We start from the raw sequence: 27,894 nt of genomic DNA on the forward strand, positions 1-27,894 counted from the left end.
GCACAGCAAAAAAGACAGTCAACCAAAAAATCAAGTTATGATTGAGAAATCTAGTCTACTATGACTTGTTATAAACCACATATGAAACCTGCTATTTTAAGAGATGTCAAACTGGCTAGATACTCTCCCTTTTTGTGTGGATTAAAAACTGTAGTAAAACAAAAGTAGGGGAAGAAAGGAAAACTGGAGGTCTACATTTCCTCCACACTATCTTAAAAGCTTATGCATCTTTTTAGCTTAATGAGCATAAGCATATCCTTGTTTTAGACACAGTGCTTAAGTGTCAGTACACCATTTCTGACACGAGCAAAAGACCTTTTCAATTTTGGAGAAGCCACTTCGGACAATGCTTTACAAAACTGATTGCAGGTATGAATGAACACCAGGAAATTTAGTCAAGACTTTGTGCTATTAACACAGAATCACAGACTGTGTTCTGTAACAAAAAGAAATAGAGAAGCTAAAATCTTGAATAGAGGCTAACAAGCAAGTCCTCACACCTTTAGCAAACAGATTATTTTGATATATTAAATCTTCTAAAAGCTAATTTTCCAAGTCTCCTTTTGCCATCTACAGTTTAAAATATTAATACAGACAGTGATTCTTTCCCACCTATTTCTAGGTGGTTGTCTAAAGGAGCAGGTACTGCTTGAAGACTGTCTTTAATTTTTCCAGCCATTTATCATGACCATCTTCTACATAAGAACCCTGATTTTAAAATCTTTTTACATCTTTTTAAAAGATATACATCTTTTTAAAAATCCACATATACAATAGAACATTTCAAGGACAATGTCACACCAAACCATCCTACAACCCATCTGCAAAAGTGCCACTGAATTTCAGATGACTTAACAAAAATAAGATCTCAGAAGTAAGAGTAAGTTGCCTATACTTCACTTGTTTTCCTACTGTAGCAATCATCTTCCTCTATATCAGAAAAAAACATATTCTGAAAGCTCTTTTAGTTCAAACATACCACATTCACGGTGAGCTCCATTATCAAAGACTGAATTAATTCCAGTACAAAGTATTTCCATAAAACACAACACTTCCATAAAACCATTAGTACTCCATGTTAAGCAGAAAAAGAGAGAAGAAAACTTCAGAAGATTTTTTCATACCTTGTTGCCCAGTGAAGTGGGGTAGAATTTAAATCTCCTCCAAGCTGATCAACAATAGCACCTTTTGATATATAGTACCTGGAATAACAGAAATAGTAAACATTACTGATTGTTTTGGTTAAATTGAAAGGACACAGGTGAGCATGTCTGATGTTAGGCAAAATAGGCAGCTCGAGACCAGAGGACCAGAGCCTCTTCTTGCCTTCATATAACCTTCCTTTTTAGATGTCATGCATATACTTTCAATTTTCTTGCATTTCTGACATGGATTGGGAAACTAGAGATGCCTCCTACAGTGTTTTAAACACTATGCTATTTCCCGATTTTATTCTAAGGTAAAATAGAACAATTGCTATATACAATGTACAGTATGTACAGTAGTACAAACTGTGCTACCACAGACGTATTTAATAAACTATTCTTAAATATTATGGGGCTGTTACATTAAATAGAATTCTGAATTACTGGTAAAAGTTTACAGTGCTAGAAGACTATAATTTTTAGAGAATTTTGGCTAAATAGTTAAATTGTATGCTGTTAGACTTGCAACTTATATCATCACTGGAATAACCCTGCTGAAGTCATAAATCCCAGGGATTACACTTAAGTTACACATTTAGTGAAGGACTGAGATTTTTACATACTTTTCAATTATGATTAATCAAAGGACAAAAATCATCTGAGTATTTAAAAAAATATTTCTAAATGATGGGATAGTCATTATTTTCCCCTCAAAAACATTTATAAAAAGATGAGCTATCTGTAAGAACAAAAGAAGTTACCTATTTTTAACCGCAACAATTCATATTCACAGTCATTTTTAATATTTCTGTGAACTGCTGTCATCACTGTTTTATCTGGGACACTAAACTAGCAATATTACTTTTCCTTCATAAAAGGAAATGCATGCTTTATAAAGAAATTATTGTTTCCAAATCCAAGCCTTCCCAGAAGGCTTCTAGTTTTTCATTCACCACTGTCTACCCTTTGTCTATACCTAGCTATAGATTTGTAAGTCTTTGCACATTTCAAGCGCCTGTGCCTACAGACCTTTCACTTTGAAAATACCTGTCAGGTATATATGAACACTGCTCTCCTACCCACACGAGCTGTCTTTCAAATCCTCAGCATTGAATTTCTGCCATCTCAAACTCTGCTATGTGTTTCAAGATGTGGCAAGAAGAAGGGCAACAAAGAGAAAATCTTGAAAAAACATTAGTCTTAAGTAACTACCTTCATTTTCTAGAGTGCTTATTGATTCAGAGAATGAAATTTCAAAAATAGCCCTTTTAGGAACAGAAACTGAAAAACACATCTAAAGAAAACGCTTTTATACAGTTGATTTAGAGCCATCAGACACAATGAAGTACTTCAACAGATTTGCCAAAGCGAAAAAAAAAAAGAGTGTGCAAGACAAACAAGATCTGCTCTGATTGGTGCAGGACAGTCCACTCCACTGGTCTTCAACACTAAAAGAACAAAACTTCGACATCTTTCTGCGGAAGTTTTTTTTATTTCTCCATGAGAAAAACCAGAGATTTTGTGAAAGTCTTTGTCCCACCTAGGTGAAAACACAAAGCACATTATATGGTAAAGAAACAAAGTAATTTTGTTACAGTGAAGTATCAGCCACTAACTGAAGAGCTATTTATTCCCCCTTGGGAAGGAGCTCCAAAGGAAATTTTGTCTAGATAAAAAGACAGCACAGAGAAATTCACAGTCAAAGCTTGGATTCATCTCTCTGATGTGACAGCCACTCATGGGGAGGTGAACGCTAAACAGATTGTCTTCATTCAAACACTGGGCCTTGCAGAAATGCAGAATACGTTCAGGTTCTACTGACAGCAGAACTCCTTACTGGTTAGTAGGTTTTATTTAGAAGGAAGAACTTGCAGTTTGACAACTGGGAAAAGACAAGGCGACAATCTCCTGCCAGATGGTGCATTGAAATAACATTTTATGTTTCTTTAAGGGTGTTTTGAGACTCAGTTGAAATTTATCACTGCATTTCGGCTTCAGTATACAAAAATGATAAGATTTTTCTGCAAAACCAGATTGAGAACCTAGTCTAGTTGTCTAAGCAGATCTTGCAGAAGGAAATTTGTGCTAGGTGAGAAGGTCCCTGAAGAACGAAAGAACTGGGCAATCCCACTCTCAGTGAGTCATCTAAGCTTCCAATAGAAGATGCCAGGCATGCAAGTTCTATTTAAACAAACTACTTACACTCAAAGCAAGCAGATCTCCTAAGAGGTCGCCTTAAGAAGAAAATACTTCCACTGATCTCCACATTAGGATCACTAAGTCTTTGGCAGGCATTTGAAAACTACCTCAGCTTGCATTCAGTGATTGAGGAATCAAAGTGCATGCAGTCACTGTTATTAGAAGAAAGAAAAGTAGAAGAGAAATCCATGTCTGGAGAAAGTTCCCCAGGGGATGGGGAACTACTGTAGGAAGTAAGTAACTGTAGAGACATAACGCCATTTTTTGCATTTTTACAAAGCTGAGTTGAGGAGGTATCAATAGATCAGTGTAATTATGAAAACAGAATGGTGTTCTAGACACTCATCCCTGATAGGAAAAGGTTCTGTAGTTTTTTCCTGTTATGTACACTGAATCTCAAGTCTCAAAATAGATGGGACGAAGAAATACTAAAAATAAGAGAAGTCTAATTCCAAGCCGGCACTCCTGACAGACAAGCTGCTAAGCTACTTCACTGGAATGAACTTACATAGTCAACACTCACTAAACAAGACACTGAGATCTAGTATCACAACAATAAACAACTTTATCTCTGCAGTACCAAGCTTAATAGCCAACATATTTAATGAAATTGCATTAAATATATTATGTGCACTGCACATAATGGGGAAATTGAGAACACTTGGGGAAAGATGTGATAGGCTTGAACAAATAGAAAAACCACAAAATAGTGTAATTCTGAGGAAATAAAATAAACTAGTGCCTTGCAAAAAAGAGAGTAGGAGACCATAAAATAAGGTGAGTGATACAAAAGAAAAAAATCAAGATCCTCTGAAGACAGAGGAATCTGAAGTGCAAGAACTGCATCAAGAGAAGGGAATTTTAGATACAGTTAGACACACCAGTAGTTACATGCATGGTAGTAAACAGTGGGAAGAAAATGCAATGCTCTATGTCACAGTGTTAGAGATGCATTAATGGACAAGACCTTTGACATACTGTCAAGGAAAAAAGGACGTATTAGACACATTAAATTTAAAGACATTCAAATCCACATTTTTAAGGACATAATTAATTTTAAACCTAAAGTGTAATACATACTTCACCAGATCTATCCTGTTGTTGATTGCAGCCCAGTGCAGAAGCGTTACGTTTTCTTTGTCTGGCTGTCGAACATCATAACCAGCTTCCACCAACTCTCTGCATCGTTCATATATTCCATACCTTGAAAATAAAATAGTATTTGTCAAAATGCTTACCTTAGATTAAAATGCATTCAGCAAACACCATACTTTCGGTCACAATACAGAATCTTCAACAGAAATGAAGAAGAAACTTTACTTTCTTTTTCTAAATGATTACAAATGTCTTGCAACAAGAAGCTTCCACTGGCAAAAATAACTTTAATCAAATCAAGGTATTACACAAAACTTTTGCCTACAGAAAACTGTACTGCAGAGCAAGGCAAAATATCTACCAGTAGTATACTAAATTTAAGTAACTGTTCACTTCCCAGGGACTCTACTACATTTGCTTCTCCCACTTTGGTTCTCCTTCCTTTCCAGCTCTTGAAGAGCAAATAAAACTTACTCAGCTAATTTGACAGTATCTTCCTAAAATTCAGAAGATAAGATCATCAAGCCAATTACAAACACAAGCAGCTCAAGTTCTTCCCATTTTTCTTCTCAAGGCAACAAATAGCCATCTTTCTGATACAAGTTAGTATAATTTTCTTCTTTAGAGCACTTTGAAATACTGTACGAAATTTATTCTTCTGTTAAAGAGAACTATTAAATGTGATGTACTAGCTTTTGAAAAAAAAAATCTGCACATATCTGGAAGTTGAAACAAATCAGGAAGCATAAACATCACTTAAGCATTCAATGGAGGAGTAACTCCAACATTAAATAATTTTTGCTTTGATGTATACACTCTTTTACCACCTATTTTCAGTGTCAAAAATGTAATGCAGAAAAGCAAGTAAAGATTACATTTCAAAAATCTGTACATCCCACAGGGATTGCTCAAGTCTCAATGAGGAGAACGTGCGAATGTCTTGAAATCAAGGTCAACGCCTTGTGATATCTGACTTCTGCTAAAACAGAATTTTAACAGCCTCTCAAAGTTCGGACTTAAGTTTCTCAGATGCTGCTTCTATGTTCTACTTTCTGCAGAAGAAACAGCCTTTGAAAGGTTATTCTGTTCCACTTGATCAGCTTGCACAACTGTTGCAGAGACCTTCTTCCTAGGGTAGTTACCATTCTTACTTTTTCTTTCATGTATTTGAATGGAACCTCAATCTGGATGGTGCTCCCATAATGCATGATCAAATGACTCAAGCCAACAAAACTCAGGAACGCTTTCTAAGCCTATTACAGATTTGAAGCACAGAAATTAGTTGGACACTATTTAAAAAGTACTAGACATAACAGCCTACTTAGACTGTGTTGTTTTCAATTTCTTAGGAAGCCTGCATGAGAAACTATGAAAAATACTGGAAATTGTTGTCATACTTATTATCTTTCCAAACATTACAAGAGATCAGCACAAAGACTATTGCATGCAGTATACACCAACTGACAATACACTGATAAAATGTGATCCTCCAGACTAAGTAAAAAAGCAGCAGGCATGAACAATTTTGACAAGAAAGTTTTTTTTCAATACACCAAAGCAGGTGGAAAGAAGATGTTTGGGTTACAATGACTTAAAAATATGCAACCAGCTAGACAAGATACACCTACTCTGACAAACATAATTGCTTGGAAAACTGGTAAGGTTCTAAGTTCATCCAGCCTTGAAGCCCACCACCTACCAAATCCTAGTTTAGATCAGTAGTTGGTCTGATGAGTGCCTGTAACACATACATACCATTCCCGATGTCTCATGTCAGCTGGAAGGGCAACTGAAATTGGTTAGGATTACAAAAGGCAGGTCAGGCAAGAACAAGGAGTCAAGAGAAAGGAGGAGAGAAGGGGGAAAGAAGGAATTCCAAAACCAGACAAAATTCTGACCTTCCCACAGTACAGTATCACGCTGCCATATTACAGTGAAGGCAGCCTGGAAAGTGATTCATACAGAATGGCAACGCAACCATTTGTTGACAAGCAGTTCTACTCCAGTCAGCTCTTATGATACTCCTTCCTGCTGGAATGCCTGCTGCCTTCATGCAAACTACAAATTGAAACCATTATGTAAGAAATAATTCACCTAAGCCCTGCTATCACTTTTAACAGTCACCAGCTTAAAAAAATGTATTGCCTAAGGCTGAGTTTAGCTGACTCTCATCCTGCTTAATAAGTAGCACAAAACAATATGTAGGAATTTTTAAAACAAAATATTCTAAGTTATTGGAAAGATAAAAGAACACAAGGATAAAATAATTTTAATGACCTATAAAATGCAAGAGGCAATCATGAAAAGCTTTCATGAAAATGGATTAGGAGTTCCCTACACATATTTGTTTTGGGTGGGATTAAGTCACTCTTCTTCAGAGTGGCTCCTATGAGGCTATGTTTAGTATTTGTGAGCAAAACAGTGTTGATTGACACACCAATATTTAAGCTATTGCTGAGCAGTGCTGACACAGGGTCAAGGCCTTTGCTGTTCCTCATGCTGCCCCACCAGTGAGCAGGCTGGGGATGCACAAGAAGTTGGATGGGGACACAGTAGGGACAGCTAATGCCAACTGACCAAAGAGATATCCAACACTGCAAGGCAGTGTGCTCAGCAATAAAAGCTGAGGGACAAAGGAGGGACATCTGGAGTGAAGGTGCTCGCCCACCAAAGTAACCATTACATGGATATGGCTGAACACTCACCTGCCCATGGGAAGCAGCAAATTAATTCCTTTTTTTGCTTTGCTTGTGTGTGCAGCTTCTACTTTATATATTGAACTTTGTTTATCTTTACCCTTTTGGTCAATTTCTCCATCCCAGCAGAAGGAAGCAAGAAAGCAGCTAAGCAGGGCTCAGCTGCACAGCAGTTGAACCACTACATCACTATTGGCCAGATATGGCAAACTGCACATACACTTTAAGATGAGTGTCCTATCAAGCTGACTACACAACACAACATGAACCACCTTGAAAGTAACCTTTGACTGCTACCCAAGTTTTTGTTAGGCCACATTGTCAAGATAGGAATAACCAAGAAGCCCCCTGACAGCCTTAGGGGAAGGGGGAAGAAGGGTGATTATTCTTTGGCAGTTTTTGTGGGGAGGAGGTTGGAGGGGTTATTTGTCAGGTTATTTAATTAAAAGCAAAACTCGAGTCTTACAGAAAATATGATGCTACTTTCTGAAGGACTTGGCTTAAGATGTATGAAAACCAAGGAAAGCAGTCACAAGTGACCCTGCAGCCTGTAGATGCAGAATGCTGTTGCCAGTCCCCACAGAATGCACCAATTATGCTCCACTGATGTTTACAAGCACCTCCTTCTAGAATTCACCCATACTGTGGTGAGGCCCTGGGCAACGACTGCTGACATGGCCTCAGATTCAAGGAGGAATAGTAAGAATGGATTCACTCTTTTGGGGTTAGCATCACAGACTTCCCATTCTTCCCACTAGAAGGCAATCTACAAGTCATGGTACTACTTCACCACAAAACAGAACATGAAATTCTGCAATATACCAGAACAGCCTTTACAGGAAAATAAAGCTCTTTCCAAAGGTGACACTGAGAGTGAAGTATATAGAAATTTTTAAATTTAAGTCACTCTCAGTTTGTCTGTTTCTAGCAATTTACATTTAGTGTCTTGAACACAATCATAACTGTTTAGTAAAGATGCAGCACACAAGGTATAATTTTTGACTCTTCAATTTATTGTCAGAAGAGGACTTAAGAATCTTGACAGACAAAATCTGCCTGGAAAAAACGTTAGGAATTTACATCCATTTGCTCCTCTTCCTGGAAACAGCAGGCTCTCTACAATTAAATAAAACACTGAATCTGCTGCAGTTATGGTTTCTCCATATCCGTCCCAGAAGTGCAGCATTCTTCTCTCACATACAACCTACAGTCTTGTTCCATCAATTTGCTGCAGCTGACTTCACCTTGCCTTCTCCAAAGGTTCATGATGCACTGTTAGGTCAGAAAATGACAGTCACCTATTTCAGACACTCAGCATAATCACACTTGCAATGCTGTTATAAAGGGCTCTATGCCCTTCAAGCGTAATGGAGAGTAAGATTGAAATCCTCACAGCAGACTGATACAATAATCTAACAAATATTCAGCATCTGAGTGAATTCAAGAGGGTGATGCTGTAAACATCAATATGGAGCATAATTAAAGCATATTATTGGGTTTGTCTTGTTCTGAAAGAAACGGGATTAGTCCAGGACAAAAATACCATCGTGCAAGCTCCTTTTGCTACCACAGCCTCTAAGCCGTTTCAGTAACTAACCTGTAACACTTTATTTGTCATCATACTTTAAAGATATTCTGACCGTAATACCTTGAAAAACAGTACCCTACTGCCTTTTGCATTTTAAATATGTAATCCGTTTTCTATTCTTTTGTCTACAAATACATAGACTCTTGAAAATAGACACTGCCATCTTTGCAGCACGATTAACATTAGATTTGGCCACAATAATAGCAAGGAATCTCTCTACAGTGAGCACATCACCATGCCAACAAAGAGCAGGTAAACCAGGAGCTCACTCCCTCATCTTGCTATTATTGTAACTCAAATCAAAGCTGTTTGAAGTGGAAATGCAATTAACAGAAAAACGATCTTTTTTCCTCTTTGGAAATCCCTTTCCCATTAATAATGGTGGCAAATACTAAAAAAGCCTTTAACACATTCTCAAGGTTTTTGTGTTAACAGTTAAACAGTTTTGTTTTCAAGAGAAAAGGTTTAACTCAAGAGCTACTTAATAGACGATTAACAGTAGTGTTGAAAGACAAAAAGATTCAGCTCTTAAATACTGTTCCAAAGCCCTAAATTGTCTAGACAGTTGTGGCCATATTACTAACGTGGTTTAAAAAGTCCCACCCTTCCACATGAAAGTCAGGCACATTTCACTTTCAGCAATATAATCAATCTCATGGGCACAAATAACCAGGAATAATGAATGTGTACCTGGTGTCAGAGTCTGTCCACTCTCTCCAGCTGAAAAGAGCCAGGAGTAACTGTCCCTTTGGCCAATCCTTACCAATTTTAATTATTCCATATATAACTTTTTTTAAATCAGTTACCCTATGACTGCTGATAAATAGTCATGAAAAAAGCATGTATCTGACAATTTTTTTCCTTGGCAGGATTCAATATAATTTATATTTTATGCTGCACTATTTCAGAATGCACACAACTTCATTTTGAATGATCTCATTGAATAAAATTTAACAGAAAAGTTCATCTTGAGATAATGAAATTATAATACTTGAGCACAAGGAATCAATCTTCCAGATGTCACAAAAGCACTTATTAATACCATTAATGTTTAATAGCCATGTTCATAATGGTCATTTAACTTACTTTCAACAAAGGTAGAATTTGATCAAACTCGCTACAAGCCGAAAGTGTCTATTCACTCTCAAGAGAACAGAAGAACACAATGCGAGGATTAATGTCTCAGATTTTGTTCTCCTAGTGACAGCCTATCACATGCTTCTCTACATGAGCTACTTCTCAGTTTCTCAGCTTAAAAGATTCAAAACAAAACAAAGGCAGCAACTTTGTCAAGTTAACACAGGACGCTTCCCAAGACATCATATTAAAAAGTTACGACTGCTGCCTTGGATGACAGATGGCTACTGCTGCTAGACCATAGAAATAAATGTACTCAACATATCACCACTAAATTTCACCTTTAAAAACACTTGTGACAGTTTTGGTTTTTGGTTTTTTTTAAACAAGATTCTGTTCCCTCCCTGGAGCTCCAGTGAGAACTCTGAATATAACAGTGGAACAAAACCAAAGGCAAGCATGGATGACTTTTTTACTATTCCTCTGAAAATAGTTTTTCAAATACAGATGAGTGGCCTGCTTCTGCTTTCAGAAACACAGTGGAGACTTTCTATGAACTAAACAATTTTGCTATAACCAAATATAAGATGACAAAAAGTTACACACACATTCTAACATCTGCAACATGAAGGGCCTAGCAGTACAACTTCTAAAGCTATCTAGATGCTCTTGGACATGTTTACAACAAAATCAGTGAAACAAGTTCTTTGTATGAATAGGTACTAAAACCAAACACTACAATTTTTACTCCAGCAGAAGTTTCTGCAAAATAAAAAACAGAGACTGAGCATTTTTGATACAAAATATGCCTAGGGCCCCAGGTCTTTGTGAGAACTCATGAGGAGCATAATGGATAAAAAATACAAATACCAATAAACTCTTTTCAATGAGCCTAACCACTGCTTCCTCTATGAAATCTTAGTGTGATTATAAGAAGTTATTGTACTTGTAGCTCGTACTGTATGAGCATGTTAATTTGCATCCAATCTACAGATTAAGATGATAAAGCGCTGGAACAGTTCAGTGAGATATGAAGCAACATACAAATACTTATGGAAGAATGTGAGGAGTTTGCAAGCTCTTGTTTTTCCTTGCTGAGAAACAAAACTGAGCACAGTATTTTACTAACATTGTTTTATTTCTGTGTAATCTTGTGTCAATTAAAAACATGTCAAAATAGAATTCTAAACTCAAACAGCATATATGGAATATAGAAGAGTTTTTCATGTTTTCATCCCATTTTTCTCATCATCATCTTTAAGATTTAAGGAACAATGCTCTCAATTTTCAAGTATGTTGGGACAATAACATAACTTATTACTTTTTTCCAGGAGAAACTGGACTTGGGGAAAAAACCCATCCAAACCAAGAGACTGAAAATAATTCTTATTATATTTTCCTACATCTTGCTTGAACTTACTGACCTGCTTGGGGGAAGACTTCTAGGAGACTGATGACTAGCCCCTTTTAAAAAAAATGTTGTGGCATCTTTCTTACATTAGCACTGAACTAAAAAGTAAGGAAAAATCAGCAGATACTTTAATCTCAGTGAATATTTGTAATTGAAAACAAAGGGTAGACAATAAGATCACCTGTTTTTCTACATGGATGTGATAGGTTATGCTTCTATAAATGCAAATAGCTACATCATTTTAGGAGGAAAAGTGTATCTTTTCAAGAACACTGAACTAATATAGCAGCAGCATTATTTATGTTACTCTAAGTCTAATGATATTTGGTGGGCTTATTTTCTACCAGAAATTTCAGAGCTATTTCCCTTTATGACAGACATCTTTTATAACAAAGCCCTCAAAACCTAGTAAATGCTTAAATAAAGGTGTACCCAAGAGGACACAGCCTCAAGCTGCACCAGGGGAAGTTTAGGCTACATATTGAAAAAAAATTCTTCACAGAAAGAGTGCTTCAGCACGGAATGGGCTGCACAGGGAGGTGGTTGAGTCACCTGGAAGTGTTTAAAAAACACTTGATGAAGCACTCAGTGCCATGGTTTAGCTGATAAGGTAATGTTGGGTCACAGGTTGGACTTGATGATTTCAAAGGTCGTTTTCTGTTTCTGATACCGACACAGACAAATTTAACATTCAAAAACAAACTTACTGCGTGGCTTTGACAATGTCCCAGGTGCTGTAATCATCTATGTGGCTTTTCCGTCCAAGAGATTCACTGTATCCATGGTTGTAATGGCTTTGAGGTTTTATTTCCTAAAAAAAGACAAACTTGCTTTTAGAACACCCAAATCAGCAAGTTTCAGAGGAAAAAAAAATGAGCAAAACTAAAACCAGTACACAATTCAATGTACTATAAAGCCACCTAAATGTAAGAGTGCTACGTTTCTACATTTTGGAAAACAGGCCACCATATCCCCCAGTATAATTTTCAAACACTTTAGAGAAAACCCAACTCGCAATCACAGGGTTCTGCCAAATCCTACACTTTTTTCCTAGTTGTATTTTTACAGAAGGCAAACAAAAACTATGAACAAATTTCTTTAGGTAGTGTTGGGTTTGGGTTTTTATTTTTCGGTTTGCTTTACTTTGCTTTTATAAAGGCAACATAACATAGGTAGAAAAGCTATTTGCTACAAACTGAGGAAGTCGCACTCTGTTACTACAAATAAATGTTGCATTTCCAACAGCAGAGGTTATCTGTGGATGTTTAAGCTGTGGGTCTCAAAAGTAAATGGCACGACCATGATGTGTTCTTCAGCAGATACAGCTTTCTGACTTAATTCTGTTGATGAAGGGCAACACTTCCAGGCTCAGTGCTTCCTTTAGGTGGAATCTATATTCAAACACTATTAACACATCACTAGGACAGAAATATATGGTTTTTCTTTAGACACGTGAAAGCTCAGCAAGCTGAAATTGAACAATTAATTTTATACATCTTCTGGACAATTTTCTATGTGTTGCAGATGCTATAGCTGATTGCCTCTGTGTATCAGCCATGCAATTCAGCATAGCTACATAAAAAAGCATGAAAACTGAAACACAGTTGAAAAAGAAAAAAAAAAGGAGCAAGTCCTCTACACGTTCTAAAAACGCATTTCAGTTGATTTCATTAAAATGTATTGTTTACTTTCAGTCTTCCTCAACATATACTTCCATTAGAAGAATTTTTATATTTCATATCTACCTGAAAAAACTTTTAAACATCTTATGAAAGGTGTTTAATTAAAACAGTTCCAACTTCCACTTAGTCACTGAAATGAGCAATCAACTTGGTCATTATTATACTACACAGATTTTAATTTTTTTTTTATAATAAAGATAATTGAGTCAAGACAATGATCATGTAAGTGCACCTAACCTTAACAGGGATTCCTAGTCACAAATCTCCACTACTACCTCTCCCTAAAGGTGCATGTTGCCCTGTTAGCTCAACTGACTAAGAGATATATTAGAGCTAGGGAGAATTCCAATTGCCAGTAGGAACAGGCCTTCCTATTTCTCGTGTTCCCTCAGCTGGGCAGTAATTTCTGCAAAAGGAGATGTTGGGCACAATGAGAAATAGGTTCACTAGCCACAACTGGGCACAGTATGAAGTGTTTTCTTGCTTCCTGGGGCATTAACCAGCTCTCCCTTGAATGGATGGGAGTTTAAGTGAACTGCCCTCTAACCCTCAGATGTTACTCATCTTGGATGCTACTTTTAAATAACTATTTCTACTCTAAAATTATTACATAGATTATCTGTTTTAAAAAGGCTAGAAAAAAATTAAGTCTGAAACCCACATTTTAAGTATTTCTAGATTTCACCATGTTGAAGTACCACTTAGGTAGAAGTTTAAAGACTTTGGATATTAGTTATAACTTCAGAGTAAACTATTAAGAAATTAGTCTAGTTGCAAATATGAAAACTCTCAATATTTATGTAAAAACTGAGTCACTTCAGTTGAGCATGTTTGTATTCATTACATACACTATGCCTATTCCAGACAGAAGGAAAACAAATCCAAGTATGAATTTCTGATGCACTGAGTACATTTTGTTGCCTTAAATTAATATAGTAATTTATAGTTACAAAAATTATGAAACCTTATACACTAAAAAAATCTTTCAAGAATTTGAAGCATTTAGAACTTTAAAACCAGAGCACAGTTAACACTGATGACTGGTTCATTTTTAAAATAGACTTATTCTTAGATATGACTTTTCTTCAAAAAAACAAATTTTTCCATTTCCCACCGTACCTAAGTGATCAGCGGATTATATCTTTTTGTTTGACCACAAAATTATTCTGCAGCATTTAATTTTTCTTTTCTAGTGTGAAAAATTACCTAGATGAACCAAACAAGCATCTCTCACTAAGTCTGATATTAAGAGATTTCTTGGAAAAAGAAAAGAGAGACAACCTAAAAATGTAACAGGGCATCTGCTGTCATCCAAATCTTACACTGCAACCAATCCTCTTACAATTCAGAAACATAGCTTTGCTTTGTATCTGAAAAAGGCAACAGCTTAACCAAACCTTTTTTTTTCCCCAGCTACTAGATAAGCCAGAGATAAGAAAATTCATTGCGAGAGCTGAGTTCATATCTTACATTTAGGAATAGTTGAAACAATTCCTACAATCCCTAAAGTTTTATGAACATCACTTCCTCAAAAATCATACCATGGAGTTTTCTATATTACAGCATAAACTGTGGGAAAAAGGATCATTTTAGAGAAGAATAGGCAAACACTGACCACTTTGGAAGTATATCTTTAACACTAAATTACAGCAAAGCACATAAAATCTGAATACTCAGCCAATATAGTCAATTCTCTGCAGCCTGGACACAGATTTCCAATCTTAGATTTGAAATTTATTACTCCTTATTATCTATGCAACTTGACAGTTGCATGCTGGCTACTTCAAGTGCCATTCTTACCTGGCATTATGAGTGCCTAGTTTATGACTGTAATCTGCACAGTAACCTCTGGGTTCCCAAGTCAAAAAGCTATCAGGAATCTGGAGAAAAGAAAACTTGGATTTTATGAATTACAGCAATCCTCGATTCACCTGGTGATGGGTGATTTGGACCAAGGCAATGCAAATAATGCTGTTACACACTATGCTTGGCTGACAAGGCAAGAATTGAAGAAGCAAGGTAGCAGCTAGGAACTGAAAAGAATTTTTTCAGGGTTCTGAAATTTCTGTGCAGTGCTAGGACACCTGGATATAAATGCAGAGGAGTAGCTTTTCCTAATTATTCTAGAAAGAGTGATTTATAAAGAAATAACCAAAGACTAAGAGAATGCAACATAGGCTTACGCCACTAACTGGGCAAGTTACCAAAAATAGGAAAACAACTGACAGCCTGAAGTAGGAGACCTTTAGAAGACCTGCAGTGAGTGAATGCAAACCAGCTATCTGCTCAAGGAGCCACATTCCCCATTTCACAACATTTAGCACAGCAGTTTAACAGACTGCCATTCAAAAAACCTGTCGATATGAAACGCAATCTCTTTTTATATGCATTGCTACCACAGACAATGGTTTCAGCAGATACTGCCATAACACAGCCAGGCACCTCTCTAACTGGACGGCAGGCTGCCTGAACAAAGCTCCCTGTGCCCAGCATCACACAGCCTGCTCAGCCCCAGCAGGACCAACTGCAGAGGTGCTACACTGGGGGGAGTCTGCCCAGCGTGATTCATTTTGCATCACCAGCTAAACTAGAAAGAAATCATACCTAAGACATTTACACAGTATCTCTTTTCAGAGTTAACAAATAATAGTAACACACAAAATAGAGATTACTTCCTCCAACTTGCTGGACAGAAGAGAACGCTCAACTTTTAAATTCTACCATGATCTAGATTACCTGCCTCCCACTATTAGAGGAACAGAAATAAGCATAAAAAAAAAAGAAAAATTATGAGTATAGGCTTTTAAGTTCCCACTTAAAAGAATGAACTTGTCTAAATTCATACACCCTCACACAAATTTTAGGAATATACTTTAAATTCTTGAAACTACTATGACTTTTTAAAACATATGATATGACAGATTGATAACAAAGTAGCAACATAACATTTTGAGCCTAGAGTATAAACTGCATTGACAAATGGCTTTAACAACATTTCCTAAGTGTTAAAATATTTTCCCTTTTTTGATGAAAATATTTATTCCAGGAAAATTTAATTTTTCTATGATGATCCACTGTCAAAAAACCTCAACAGCCAGTTAAAAGATGGAAAGCTAATTGAAACCCAAGTGCACTTGTTTTTTGCTATTTTGATCTTTTGTGACAACGGTTCTTCCCCAGCTGAGTCATGAAAACCTCCAAGAAGGTAGCAGAGCAGAGACCTGATGTCAATGATTTAAAATAAGCAAATTGCAAACACTAGATTTCTGGTTGTTCCATCCTGTTTCAAGGAGCCATTTTCAAGCAGGACTCAGCCAAATAGTTACCTTTGCTAAAAGAGAAAGGTCATTCCTCTGCCCACTCTTTGCTCTTGGTTCCATGCTCCTGCTGCCTAACTCAAGCCAACTTTGGTACTTGGAGCTGTGACCACACCACACCCACTCCTCTCATGACAGGGAAGGGGCAGGGGGATCAACAAGAAACAGAAAAAATCCTCAACCTTTTAGTAGGACAGCGAGCTTAATCTGTTTGTCCTGTGAAAACACAGAGCCACTGACAGAGGGAAAGCAAGCCAACAGAAGATAGCAGGAACATTTCTGCACCTGCTAATTGTTAATTTGACTAAGTAATCATGGACAACTTACTTCAGCTTTTAAATAACCAAAAAGTTGGGCTGACAGGTTGAAAAAATTATTCTGCTTAGAAATTGCTAGAGTTGTCTGGTGTGGAAGGTTGCAAGAAAGACAAATTTTGCTCATCTGTAAGAATATTTGGTTCCTCCAATCCTACCAAGGATCACTTCTTCTAGATGAGCTTCCCACATCAGTGACTATCCTTTGACAAGGCCCTAATCACTCATGTGCATCTGTGACAATTTTGTCATTATTCATTAGTCACAAAATGTGCAGACTGCTTGCACAGATGCACAAGTAACACAATGTAAAAAAAACCTCAAAAGAGAATAATGCTTTAAAACAACAACAAAAAAAGACACGTTTTGGTAAGAAAACAACATAAGAAAGCAAACCTCCTCTGGAAAACAGGACCAGTAAGATGGGGAAAGAGAAGATAATGCAAAATATGAAATATAACTCCAAAGGAAAAAGAATGAAGCGCAAGCGATAGGAGGGGGAAAGTGTTTATTCTTGGAAGCTCTGCTAATATCAACATTCCCAATCAGTCCTCCTCATAACCAAATGCATAAGGAAAGTTAAACTCATTTCCCTTCAATACTCAAGTTCTTAATAGTTTCCAATAAAAAAGCCTAAATGAAACAAGCTTAAGAGGGATTTTGAGAATAGTATTTACAGAAATAAAGAAGAGGTTATGCATGAAAGAATAAGATGACCAAGACTGAATTATTCTGCATTAGCAATTTCATAATTCACAATTATACATAACAGGAGGATATGAATAGGTCAGTATGCCTGCTTGGACATAAGGAAGGGAGGAAAGAACTGCTGCTTACAGCTGCCACACATGGCTCTGGGAGGCACTAACAGATGGCTAGGACTGCTTTTCCTTTAACGTTATGCAATGTTGCTGCAAGGAAGAGTTACCATTATCAAAATCAGACACTCAGATTCTGAATGAGGACCAAGATCATTAAGACTTAAAGAGAAAATACTACAGGTTTCAAAATATAAACTTAGAAATAGAAGTGTTACCTTCCATAAAATATTGCATACTATTGCATCTGTTTCTTAATAGAAACACAATAATTACTTCTTTAATTGATGACTACATTATTTTCATATCTGGCTGTAGTCAGAGAATCATAATCAAATTGGATGTGACTGCAACTGTTTCAAGGAAACTAAATAATAATCCTCATGTATGTGTGCTACATTTAGCAGGGACTACTGGAGGTTAGTATTAAAGAATTCCTTTCCCCATATTTGTGTGTTCAATTTCCCTGTACTTCATGTACTACAGTACAGTGGTTTATAGTTTTCTCTCTCAGTTTTCCTGCTGCTTTTAAAAAGGTGCAAGAATCTGTTATACAGACAAATTTTTATATAGTTATTTGCATATTATAAACACCCACATTCATTTATATACACAAAGACTAGTCACTCATGAACTAACATTAAAAGAAAAAATGCTCCCAAAATAAACAAGCAAATTGATCAAACACAAACAACAAAAAAGAGACACTGCTGGTATTTTAGTATTTTTAATGAAAGATCCTCTTCTAAAGATCCTCTTCCTTCCCCTACCCCTTTAGCTAACTCTGCAACTCACAAAGTTCCAGAAACAGAGGCTAAAATTTGTTAGTATTAGAGAAATCACAAGGAATCAACAATCACAGGCATAAGAGGAGTAGTTTTTTCTTCTCTCGAAACCAGTTTCTCCCAACATTTACTGCTGTAGCAGTGCATCTAACTGTTGACTGTCATCCAGTGAGAACAGTCTGATCCTTCTCATATTCACACAAACACCTAGCCCAGAAAGTTAAGATTTCTCTAGGGCTATGTTGGTTCATAACTTTGAGGAACCAGAATGTTCAGCAGCTATGAGCTGTTAGATTGTCTGGACCAGGATGATTCATATACACCTTTAGTTTAGCTAATCTGTGCTACAAAATTTCCACCTAAACCAGACTACTTTCTCTATTGGAAAAAAAAATGCCATACATTTGTTTTATTAACTAATCAAAATATGCATTTTAAAAAATAGTTCAGTGTTTGGCTTGCAGATATATACCATCAGACTTGCCTTACTTTGATCCTTAACCATTAACATCAGGATTCTCCCTGCCCCTATTATAGCACTGAATTACACAAAATGAGTATGACATGATAAAATAACCTCCCATTCAATGGTATTTCTGCTACTTTTTTCCATTACTTTTTACATTTTACTGCATTTTGTGAAGTCTGTTCAGCTTACTTCCTATAATTTTGGTCTAATTGCACAGTTTTTTGACTAAAAGAAAAGATGCATTTATGAAAATCCCTAGAGAAGCTAATTATAGAATACATAAACAATGGAAATAAATCTTTGCCTAATACTCAATCTTTTTTTAATCAATATACAGTTTAAGTAGACAATGTTTCTTTAAAAAGTGGTGAAATAGATTGAGAAAACCCTCACCTCAAACACCATAAAGCAGTCCTTTTGCTGCTACAGACTTCCACCCACATGCAAGTCAGGCATCACACAGAGACCATAATCCTGCATACTCTCCAACACAGATCTAATTTTTTACATAACGAGTTAGAGATGCTCAACTAGAGCCCTTAATCCAACCACTCTATGCAGAGGTCACAGCTCATGTGATTTAAAGCACAGCTATAATCATAAGTTTTGTTTCTTCAAAACAAGCATCCATAACCAGTCAACTGTTTTCTAATATTTTCCTTGAAGATGCTCCTAAATTGAACAGTGTTATACTTTAGGAAGTCATAGCTTCACAAGTAGGCTTTTCAAGAGGCTTTGTATTTGCACACAAAGCAAGCACTATTTAAAAGAGTTACATTTATTAGCATTTGTAATGGTTAAAAAGCTTAAAAACTTAAAATGCTATGGTGTAAATCTCACTATAAAGCTTTTGTTTAGTCAGCAACTTACATTAACATGTACATTTATCTTTTTGGCTTTCTTCTCAAGGAGTGCTGCATTGTGTTCTTACCCAAAAATCTCAGGACTCTGGCAAAAATGAAACTACGCTTTTTCCAAGTGATTTACACAGGTCTAGGTCTCACAATACACAAGCTTACAGAGCCATCAACCTAAAAAAAAATCTGAAAGACCAAGCATTAAGAGTCAGTCATGAAATTAGTGTAAAACCATTTACATATTTCACCCTTTTAAAGTGCTAAACTTCAAAAATGTACCCAAGTATGTGTCTAGCCCAACACTGATACTCAGTTACTTGGAGAAACAGCCCTCTTTTTCAAACTCACAGAAAAGGATATTCTTAAAAGTCTTTTTCAACGGTAAATGTTTTTTCCAATTAAAAATTAGATCACCAGCAAGTGCACACAAGAAAACGAGCAGTCAGCCTAGCTACAGATGCCCTTTTCTCCTAGGTAGATACTGAGAAAAAAGTTAGTACAAGTTGTGCTGAATCCTTAAAAAAAATTCAATTCACCATTCCCGTCTCAACTTTCAGCAGTCCATGGAACCTCTCATCAACAGCCAGTGGAGCAAACTCCCATTCCCACTTACAATAAATACAGGCTGGTTAACCCACCACAACTAGGAAGTGCATGAAAGGTGTTTCAAGTCACGCTAACAGACAATCTTCTGCAGCAAATGAGACAGCTCAGTGAATCCATGGTCTAACACTGCAGAAGGGTCCTGTTCTCTCCAACTCCTCACTTTCCAAACCAGGACTGCCAGCTCACCATCTACCTTCTGTCAGTGCTTTAGTGCACTTGACCCTTCCAAGAATAGGCTTAGTGAACTGGCAGAAAGTTATTCACAGCAGTTTTTTTACTGGATGCATTTTCCACTGATTTACTTCTCTGAACCGGCTCCAGATCCTGGGACCAGAGAAGCATCACTGGCATATGAGAGCAGCTGGAAGCACCTAAATCACAATCAGCTTAAGACAAGCTAAAAGTGATCTGCAATCAGGCAGGTGATCACACTCCTGGTCCTGGCTGCACCTTCTCCATTACCTCTTACCCATTCTCACAACAGCACAGCAAAGGTGTCAGATCAGGCCACAGACTCACCAAGTAAGTGCCGCCAAGTCACCCACTGGCCACACAATTGCAAGAGCTCACCCCAAGAAGGGGGAGGAGCTGTGTCTGTGTTCCACCATGGCTTGAGACCAGCTTAAATTCAATCATAAAAATCACATCCTTCAGAGCCAGCAATGCAAGTGTTCTCAGAGTATGCTCTGATGCCCTCCCTCTCTTGCTACCGCGCTCCCTCCTTCTTGAGTCATCTTCTCCTGATCTTGAGCAGCTCTCCAAGCTCTGACCACGGCATTCCCACTACCCTCCACTTTTGGTACCTCCTCCCTTATAGAGAGAATCAAGGAAACACTTCTACATACCTCAGGGCATCCTGCAAGTGTAGGAAGAAATTACTAGATCTCCAAATTGCACAGTTGTAGTCTAATGATACACTACATATTGGATGTGACAGGCCCAAGGCTTCGATTCAGCCAGACTCCCTTTGACTTCACAAAAAGCTTTCTACTTTGCTTCACAGTCTCATTTGTAATATACCCCAGTGTTTATCTCAACTACAAGGATACCATGAAAGTCAAATCTTTATCTCATACTGTCTTTGAAAAGCCACAGAGGACAGTGTGCATGCTGAAATATCACTTACTGAGGCTGCTCCTACCTAAAGATGTCAGTACCAACGGCAACATTGTTCAGGTTTCAAGCAAACAGCAAATAAATATTTTCTCCTTAATTCTGTAAATTTTCTTCCACATTCATAAAGTCTTATTACTTCTCTAAGCAAACAGGCAAACACAGTGAAACAAGCACTGTTGAAAGACCAATCTTCTGTGAAATCTGAGAGAAATAAGGCCTGTGCTTAATGAGTAAAAGCAAACTGAATCAACACAAATTTGGATCAAACCAGACATTTCTCTCTTATGCATTAAGAGGGCCTGTCTCAAAACAAATTTTTAACTTTAAAATCAATTACTGCCCAAATCAGAAGATCCATAGAACAAAAAATTTTGAATAGTTGAAAACTAGTTTAAGTGTTTTACCCAATGCCCAAGAAGCCACAATTTTACCATTGAGAAAAAGACCAGAGTGGTGAAAAACTGCACTATTTTAAAAGGCCACCATAACAAAAGAGCTGTAAAAAAATCCTGTAAGAATTGTAAGCAAAGCATTGGCAATGATGAGGACAAATTAGAAAAATATGAAAAACCAAAATGCTAGCAAAAGGATACAATACCTCCCTATCCCTAGAAGGGCAAGCACCATCCTAGCAATAAAAGAAATTAACAAAAGTTGCCAAGATTACAAAGTAAGAATAATAGAACTGCCAATAAAAACACAAACTCACAAAATTTGAAAATAGTCGGTAAGTGCAGAACAAAAAGAAAATTTAAATTGCCCCAATAAAATGCTTTCTATAGAACAATAACTATTAAACTTCTGTAAATTACAGGTTGTTTGGGTCAACCATATAGTCCAAAAGATGTGAATATTGCTATTCATTATGCCAGAAGAAACCCCTGCAGTCTGGATACAAAATGACATGGGTTATAAACAGTTACCATTTTAAGTTATTGCTGCCTTTTCTAGGTTTTGATATAAAACTGACAAAAGAGCAAATACTAATAATATAGCAGCCTACAAAGGCTAGTACCATGGCTTCACAGGAAGCTAAACTTGTCACTTTATTTTGACAAGTAGTAGCAATGGTCAAACACAGTTAATGTCCAAAATGTTTGGGTTAGTAGTGTCTGATATTTTGATTAAGAAATTAGAATACAATGAAAGTTAATGTGGTCTATCTTGCATGTATAAAAGCTACAGGTGAGCAAGCTTTATTCTTATGATTTGCTTTGTGACCATTATACCTACTCTCCTAGTTAAGGAATATGCTCCAAAAAAACCTCATTCTGGTTATTTCAGTAGCTCCCATTTTTAAACCCCCAGAGAAGTGTCAATGTGAAACCACTAACATCCTTCAGAGGGTCTACCTTGACCCACCCTATTTCACCATTGCAAACCAGAAGTAAACAACAGTTAAAGACAATTCTTACTGGGAGGGGAGGGTGGGGAGAGAAAAAGGGAAACAAGTACTACTCTCTTTCTGATACAACTTAAGGAATGTTGGGACAGGACAAAATTAGGGTTTTTTAAATATTAACAAAAGCGAAGTCCTATCTAAAATAAGGACCTATCCTAGAAACTACCTCAAAGGGTTGGTCATTATCTGAGTACAAGTTTCCAGTGTGACATAGTTCCCAACAAGACCAGTACAAATACATCTATGGGGAATGATGAGCAGGAATCACAGGATGGTCTTGGTTGGAAGGGACCTTGAAGCCCATCCAGCTCAACCCCTCTGCCGTGAGCAAAGACACCTGTCACAAGAGCTCAGACCCCATCCAGCCTGGCCTTGAAGACTTCCAGGGATGGGCCATCAGAGGGTGTTTGCTGCCAGAGCCAGAATAGTGCACTGCTTCCAAGTTCCTGCAACAGCTACTGCACTGACAGCAAAGCCATCAAAACACTGAAAGAACAAATGAACATGAGAGACTCAAAAGGGTCAGGAGGACTGCAGACCATAACAGTAGTGTAGGGATCTGATAATCATCAGCATATTAAATAGATACAGACAGACCTATATTTGGATAGGTATCTTGCAAGATGTAATGAACAGAAATAAATTAAATTCAGGCTAGAAACATGTTTAAGTCTTAACCAGACTAATTAAATTTGAGGGCAACTTTCCCAGTTACGCAATATGACCTATTAACATAGGATTTTATTTTCTTTTTTACTTTATAATTAGTACTCTGGCAATAAAAAGAATTGGTTAAAAAACCTTCAGCCTGCGATATAAGGTTGGATTAGATCTGCAGTCCTCTCTATACTCAGCCTCTGAAGCTACCCAAGACACATCAAATAAGGCTCAACCTTCAGTATCAAGCATGTTAATTTGTCTGAGACTTCACAGATCTGTTGTCCTTTCTAAGAAGTATAGTAAGTGATACCTGATCTTTGAATGAGCTCACAAATGCAAGACTAGTCTCTGGAGTGATCCTGACTAAACAACACAGTAAGTTCTGGATCATCAGGACAATTAAGAACAATCTGCACTCCAGGACAACCCCAGTTCTACAGAACTCCATAGAGAATAGAGCTGGATGATAAAGTCAGGCCTTTCACTGAAATTTTGAACAGAAAAATTAAAGCAAAGCTCACAGTAGGTTTACTTGTTTTCTTCAAATCGCCAAGAAGTAATTTAAGTATATATGCTTCTAACTTCCTTGGTAGTTACAAACTGAACCACAAGGAGAGAAACAAAGATAAGAATGATGGCTTCAACCTGGAAAAATTCCTGTCAAACAGAGGCTATAACTGTTACAATTGCTTTTCAACTTTGCAGGAAGATTGTTCTTGGATAAGATTTTTTTTAATGCCAAGAGGAATCTGTAATAAACAATAACTTCCATCTTTCTCAAATATATCCCACACCACCTGATAGTGGTAAATACACTACACTGAAGTAACAAGCCAGATCTTCCTTCCCAGTAATAGCTCCTACCATTTAGGAAGAGATGCAGCTCTCAACAGCTGTAATATTTTTGGCAGTTAGGGCCATACATATATCTAGAATATTTTTCAAATACAACAGAGCATTATAAGCAAAATCCATTTTTTAAGATTCTTCTCCCTCCCTGCCCCTTGAATTTCAGAATAAAACATCCAAACCTATCATCACCTACCAAAGAAGAGTTAGGAATTCACTCTTATTTAGAAAATCCAAGGAATTTGAAGTCAGGTCTGTTGGCCTATTAAAATAATTTACTCAGAGGACAACAAATATAATCTGCATGAACAGCATTCCCATAGCAGGGCTACACTGTATAAAAGGAAGCAGAGCTTGCTATTCTGTCACCAGAAACCTAAACTCTGGGAGAAGGACACAAACCAGCAGGGAGGGACTCCTTAGCCCAGTGTTAGCCTGCCACGGCAGGGTGCTCCGCATCCCTCCTAATGGAGCTACCATACCACACTGCAGGTCAACCACCACCATGTCCACTCCAAGACCTACACCCATGGGGCTCCTTTTGGTCAACCATGCACTTCCCAACCCTGCTGAGAATTCCTAAGAAGTCGTGTATATGAATAAGAGTCACTCCAACACAGTGAACGCTCGTCTACATTCACATATTTGACACACCACTCAGTTATCCATTTGTGGAATTAAAAAACTTGCATTTGGTCTATAGAAAGATCCCTGAACTCCAGCTGAAAGCATCAACAGCTGGATAATCCACTACTGCCCTCCTTCCTTCACTACAATGATTACTCACCCTCCACGTTTACCACTTGTGCTTTTCAATTTGACCCCATTCAACTTCACTTTTGATTCACTGGATCTTGTTAAACAAAAACTGAATAAAACACTTGATTTCAGTAAGAAAATATTCACATAGGGCAAAAAAAGATACCACTCACTTTTTCAGATAATGTGAACAGGGCTTTTACAGGCCTTTTACCTACTGTAAGGCATTATTAAAATAACTTCTAATTCTTTCCCATACTCTTTACTATTTAATATTTTTTAAAGACAAAACTTCATCATGAGCATTGGCATATGTTCAGCCAAAAATAATCTCCTTGTTCTTATACATTTTTAAACAAAGCATTATACTGAGAACTTCTGAACTGCTTGTTCAAATTTGTATCCTATCAGTCAATAACTTTTGGGACACAATCCCATGCATATGCTTCTTACCTTCAGTGCACTACTTTGAATATAGCTGCTCTAAGGTGCACCTTGCTAATATTTTAGCATAATTTCACATGAATTCTAGATGGTTTTCTACAGTTCCATCCTCCCTGCTTCACACCCATCCATCTTGTTTATCTGCAAATTTTATTATTGATAATTATGATATTGCGTCCAAATCATTAAAAAAAAAATCTGAGTCTAGTAGACTAACTCCTGCAAGACTTTTAGGAGCAATGAAATTCAGGAGTAATCCTAACAGCTATTACCAAGATGGATCAGTTAAGCCAGCAGTTCTCCAAGCATTTATCACATATTGTAAGATCCTCCTACAAGTATCACATGTGCAATTAATATTATTTGTTGTAGTTCACCACTAAAATTTTCTCCAAAAGCTTTGTTGTCCCACTGGCAATCTTAGAGCTAGAAAGATGGGATCTACCCTGTCACACTAAACTGAACTTGTCATAAGGCAGAATAAATACCATTGGAAAGAAGAGTCTACTACTTAGGTTCAGCTTGCACTCATGAGGGAGGGAGGAAGGGAGGCCCAAGAACTCAGCATGGTACCACACAAACCCCATCAAAAGCACTCCCACCATAAATTTCCTAAAGCATTCACATTTCCATTCATTTCTACCTCTTCTTACCAAAATTACTGAATCATTTTAAACTGAGTCTCTCACAAATAAATAAATAAATAAACAGATCTCCCAGCACGACAGTATTTAAGTAATTTTCACTATTCCTTCAAAGCTCTTTCCTACAACACTAATATTGTATTCATAGTATTTCATGGCAAAATGCAAAGCTTTAGAGCCCAGATAAAAACAAACACATCCCTTCAAAACAAATCAAACAAACAAAAAACCTGCAAAAACTTCAAACAATTTGAAAGTAATCCAAATTAGTCAATACAAAAAGACAGTAAGAAGCAAAAGCCTCATTAAAAAAGGCATACAAAAATACCTGAAAAAGATACCAAAAATAAACAACAGCATGAAGCAAAAAAAAAAAAAAAAAAAAAAGTTAAGATTTTGACAGTCCTATAAAAAGCTTTGGTTTTAGATGTACATAAATGCTGAAACTGATTATATGCTCTAACGTCACTACTTACATAAGGACATGGTGCTATTTTCTTAAAAAGTGGAAATCACCATGTATTAGGGCCCCTGACCTTCAGAAACAACTGAACACAGATGCAGTGCATTGTTCAGTGGGCAGGTCTGTGCCAGTACAGCTCTGCTATGGCACACAATCCCTAAGTTTTTAAAAGAGCATCTCTGGAGGGTCTGTTTACAGCCAGACACTGATGTCTCATCACCAACATGAAAAACATCCTTCTCTTTTAAAGTTTATCTGTACAAAGACTTTAGGAATAAAGAACAGTCACTGAAATCCATGTAGACACTATCTTGTGAGTAAGATCTAGTCAGACACTCAGCATTACTAGAAGTATCGAATAAAACTCCCTCCAAACTGGTGATGTTGATTGCATATTAAAAGATTCCAGTTTATATTACAGTGCACAATATATATTAACTTCCATTCCCATCTTTTGTGCAGACATTCAACTTTATGCATCAAAGGAACACTATAAAATTCTACCAGATGAACTAGCTAGACTACAAATTTCAATTGAGATATATTCGTTTGCTATACAGTAAGTACTCCAAGTGAACAAACACTAGTCTTCAATCTTTAAAACACAATGAATTTCTGACAAGATGTAAATGCTTTTTATTCCACTTTCCAATCTTAGATTGGCTATTTAAAGTTTCCACAAGTTAAGAACACTTCCTTTCAAAGAACATCAACATCCTGCAGTCTGGATCACTACTGAAAAGTTGTGTCACTTCTGAAAATCATCAGACACTGCTACCGAGGGTACTGCATTTAATCTGACTCCAGTTAGGCTGCAAAAATGTGTCGCAACAGTCTACACACATCCCTTAAAATAAATCCCCAAAAAACAAACAAACCAAAACCACAAAAAAAACCCCCAACCAACAACAAAAACATCGAGACATTCACTTGGGGTTTATTGATAGCTAATTACCTTTCAGAACAGACTGGCCTATTTGAAAGTCATGAGCATAGTTTAGAGAGGCAGAGCAGGTAAGGTACCATATATAGAGGCCTATATAGCCTCTTTAGTCATCAAATAAACTAACAGTCTTTTAAGATACTGTTTAAGGAAAAGATACCATCTGTTTAGCAAAAACTGGAGCCTGACATATGCACTTATCTGTTTTGCAGGCTGAAAAATCAATTCTTACAGTCCTTAACGTATCAGGTGACAAGCCCAAATGCAAAAGCTTTTCTAAACTATTTAAAATACCTTTCAAAACAATCATGCTAGTCCTCAAGAATACACACATCCTCCTGACAAAGGTGGGCGGCACAAAAGAAGGATAAAAGAAAACGGCATAAAACGACCTCTACATGTTACCTGTAAACATTCCTCCCACCGTCAACACACTGGAAAAAACCAGACCGCTTGCTCTCTAGGTAAGCCCACGCCACACAGGGAGCGCTGGGCTGGATGGGGCCAGCCCCAGCCTGCGGGCGAGCTGCAGACCAGTGCCATCAAACCCAAGGG

The 27,894-nt window shown here is 37.1% G+C and overlaps 1 protein-coding gene across 1 annotated transcript in view; it reads right to left on the reverse strand.

The window, feature by feature from the left end:
* Positions 1-27,894, reverse strand: part of ZDHHC17 (zinc finger DHHC-type containing 17) — a 96,943-nt gene that overhangs the window by 36,049 nt on the left and 33,000 nt on the right. Inside the window, exons 2-4 of the mRNA XM_005419206.2 lie at positions 11,919-12,022; positions 4,425-4,547; positions 1,125-1,202 (exon numbers count right to left, since the gene is read on the reverse strand). Of these exons, the coding sequence (XP_005419263.2) occupies positions 1,125-1,202; positions 4,425-4,547; positions 11,919-12,022 (305 nt within the window). The remainder of the gene's footprint in view (positions 1-1,124; positions 1,203-4,424; positions 4,548-11,918; positions 12,023-27,894) is intronic.

This window comes from Geospiza fortis, unplaced genomic scaffold (assembly GCF_000277835.1).
Source record: "Geospiza fortis unplaced genomic scaffold, GeoFor_1.0 scaffold166, whole genome shotgun sequence".
In the NCBI taxonomy this organism is placed as follows: Eukaryota; Metazoa; Chordata; class Aves; order Passeriformes; family Thraupidae; genus Geospiza; species Geospiza fortis.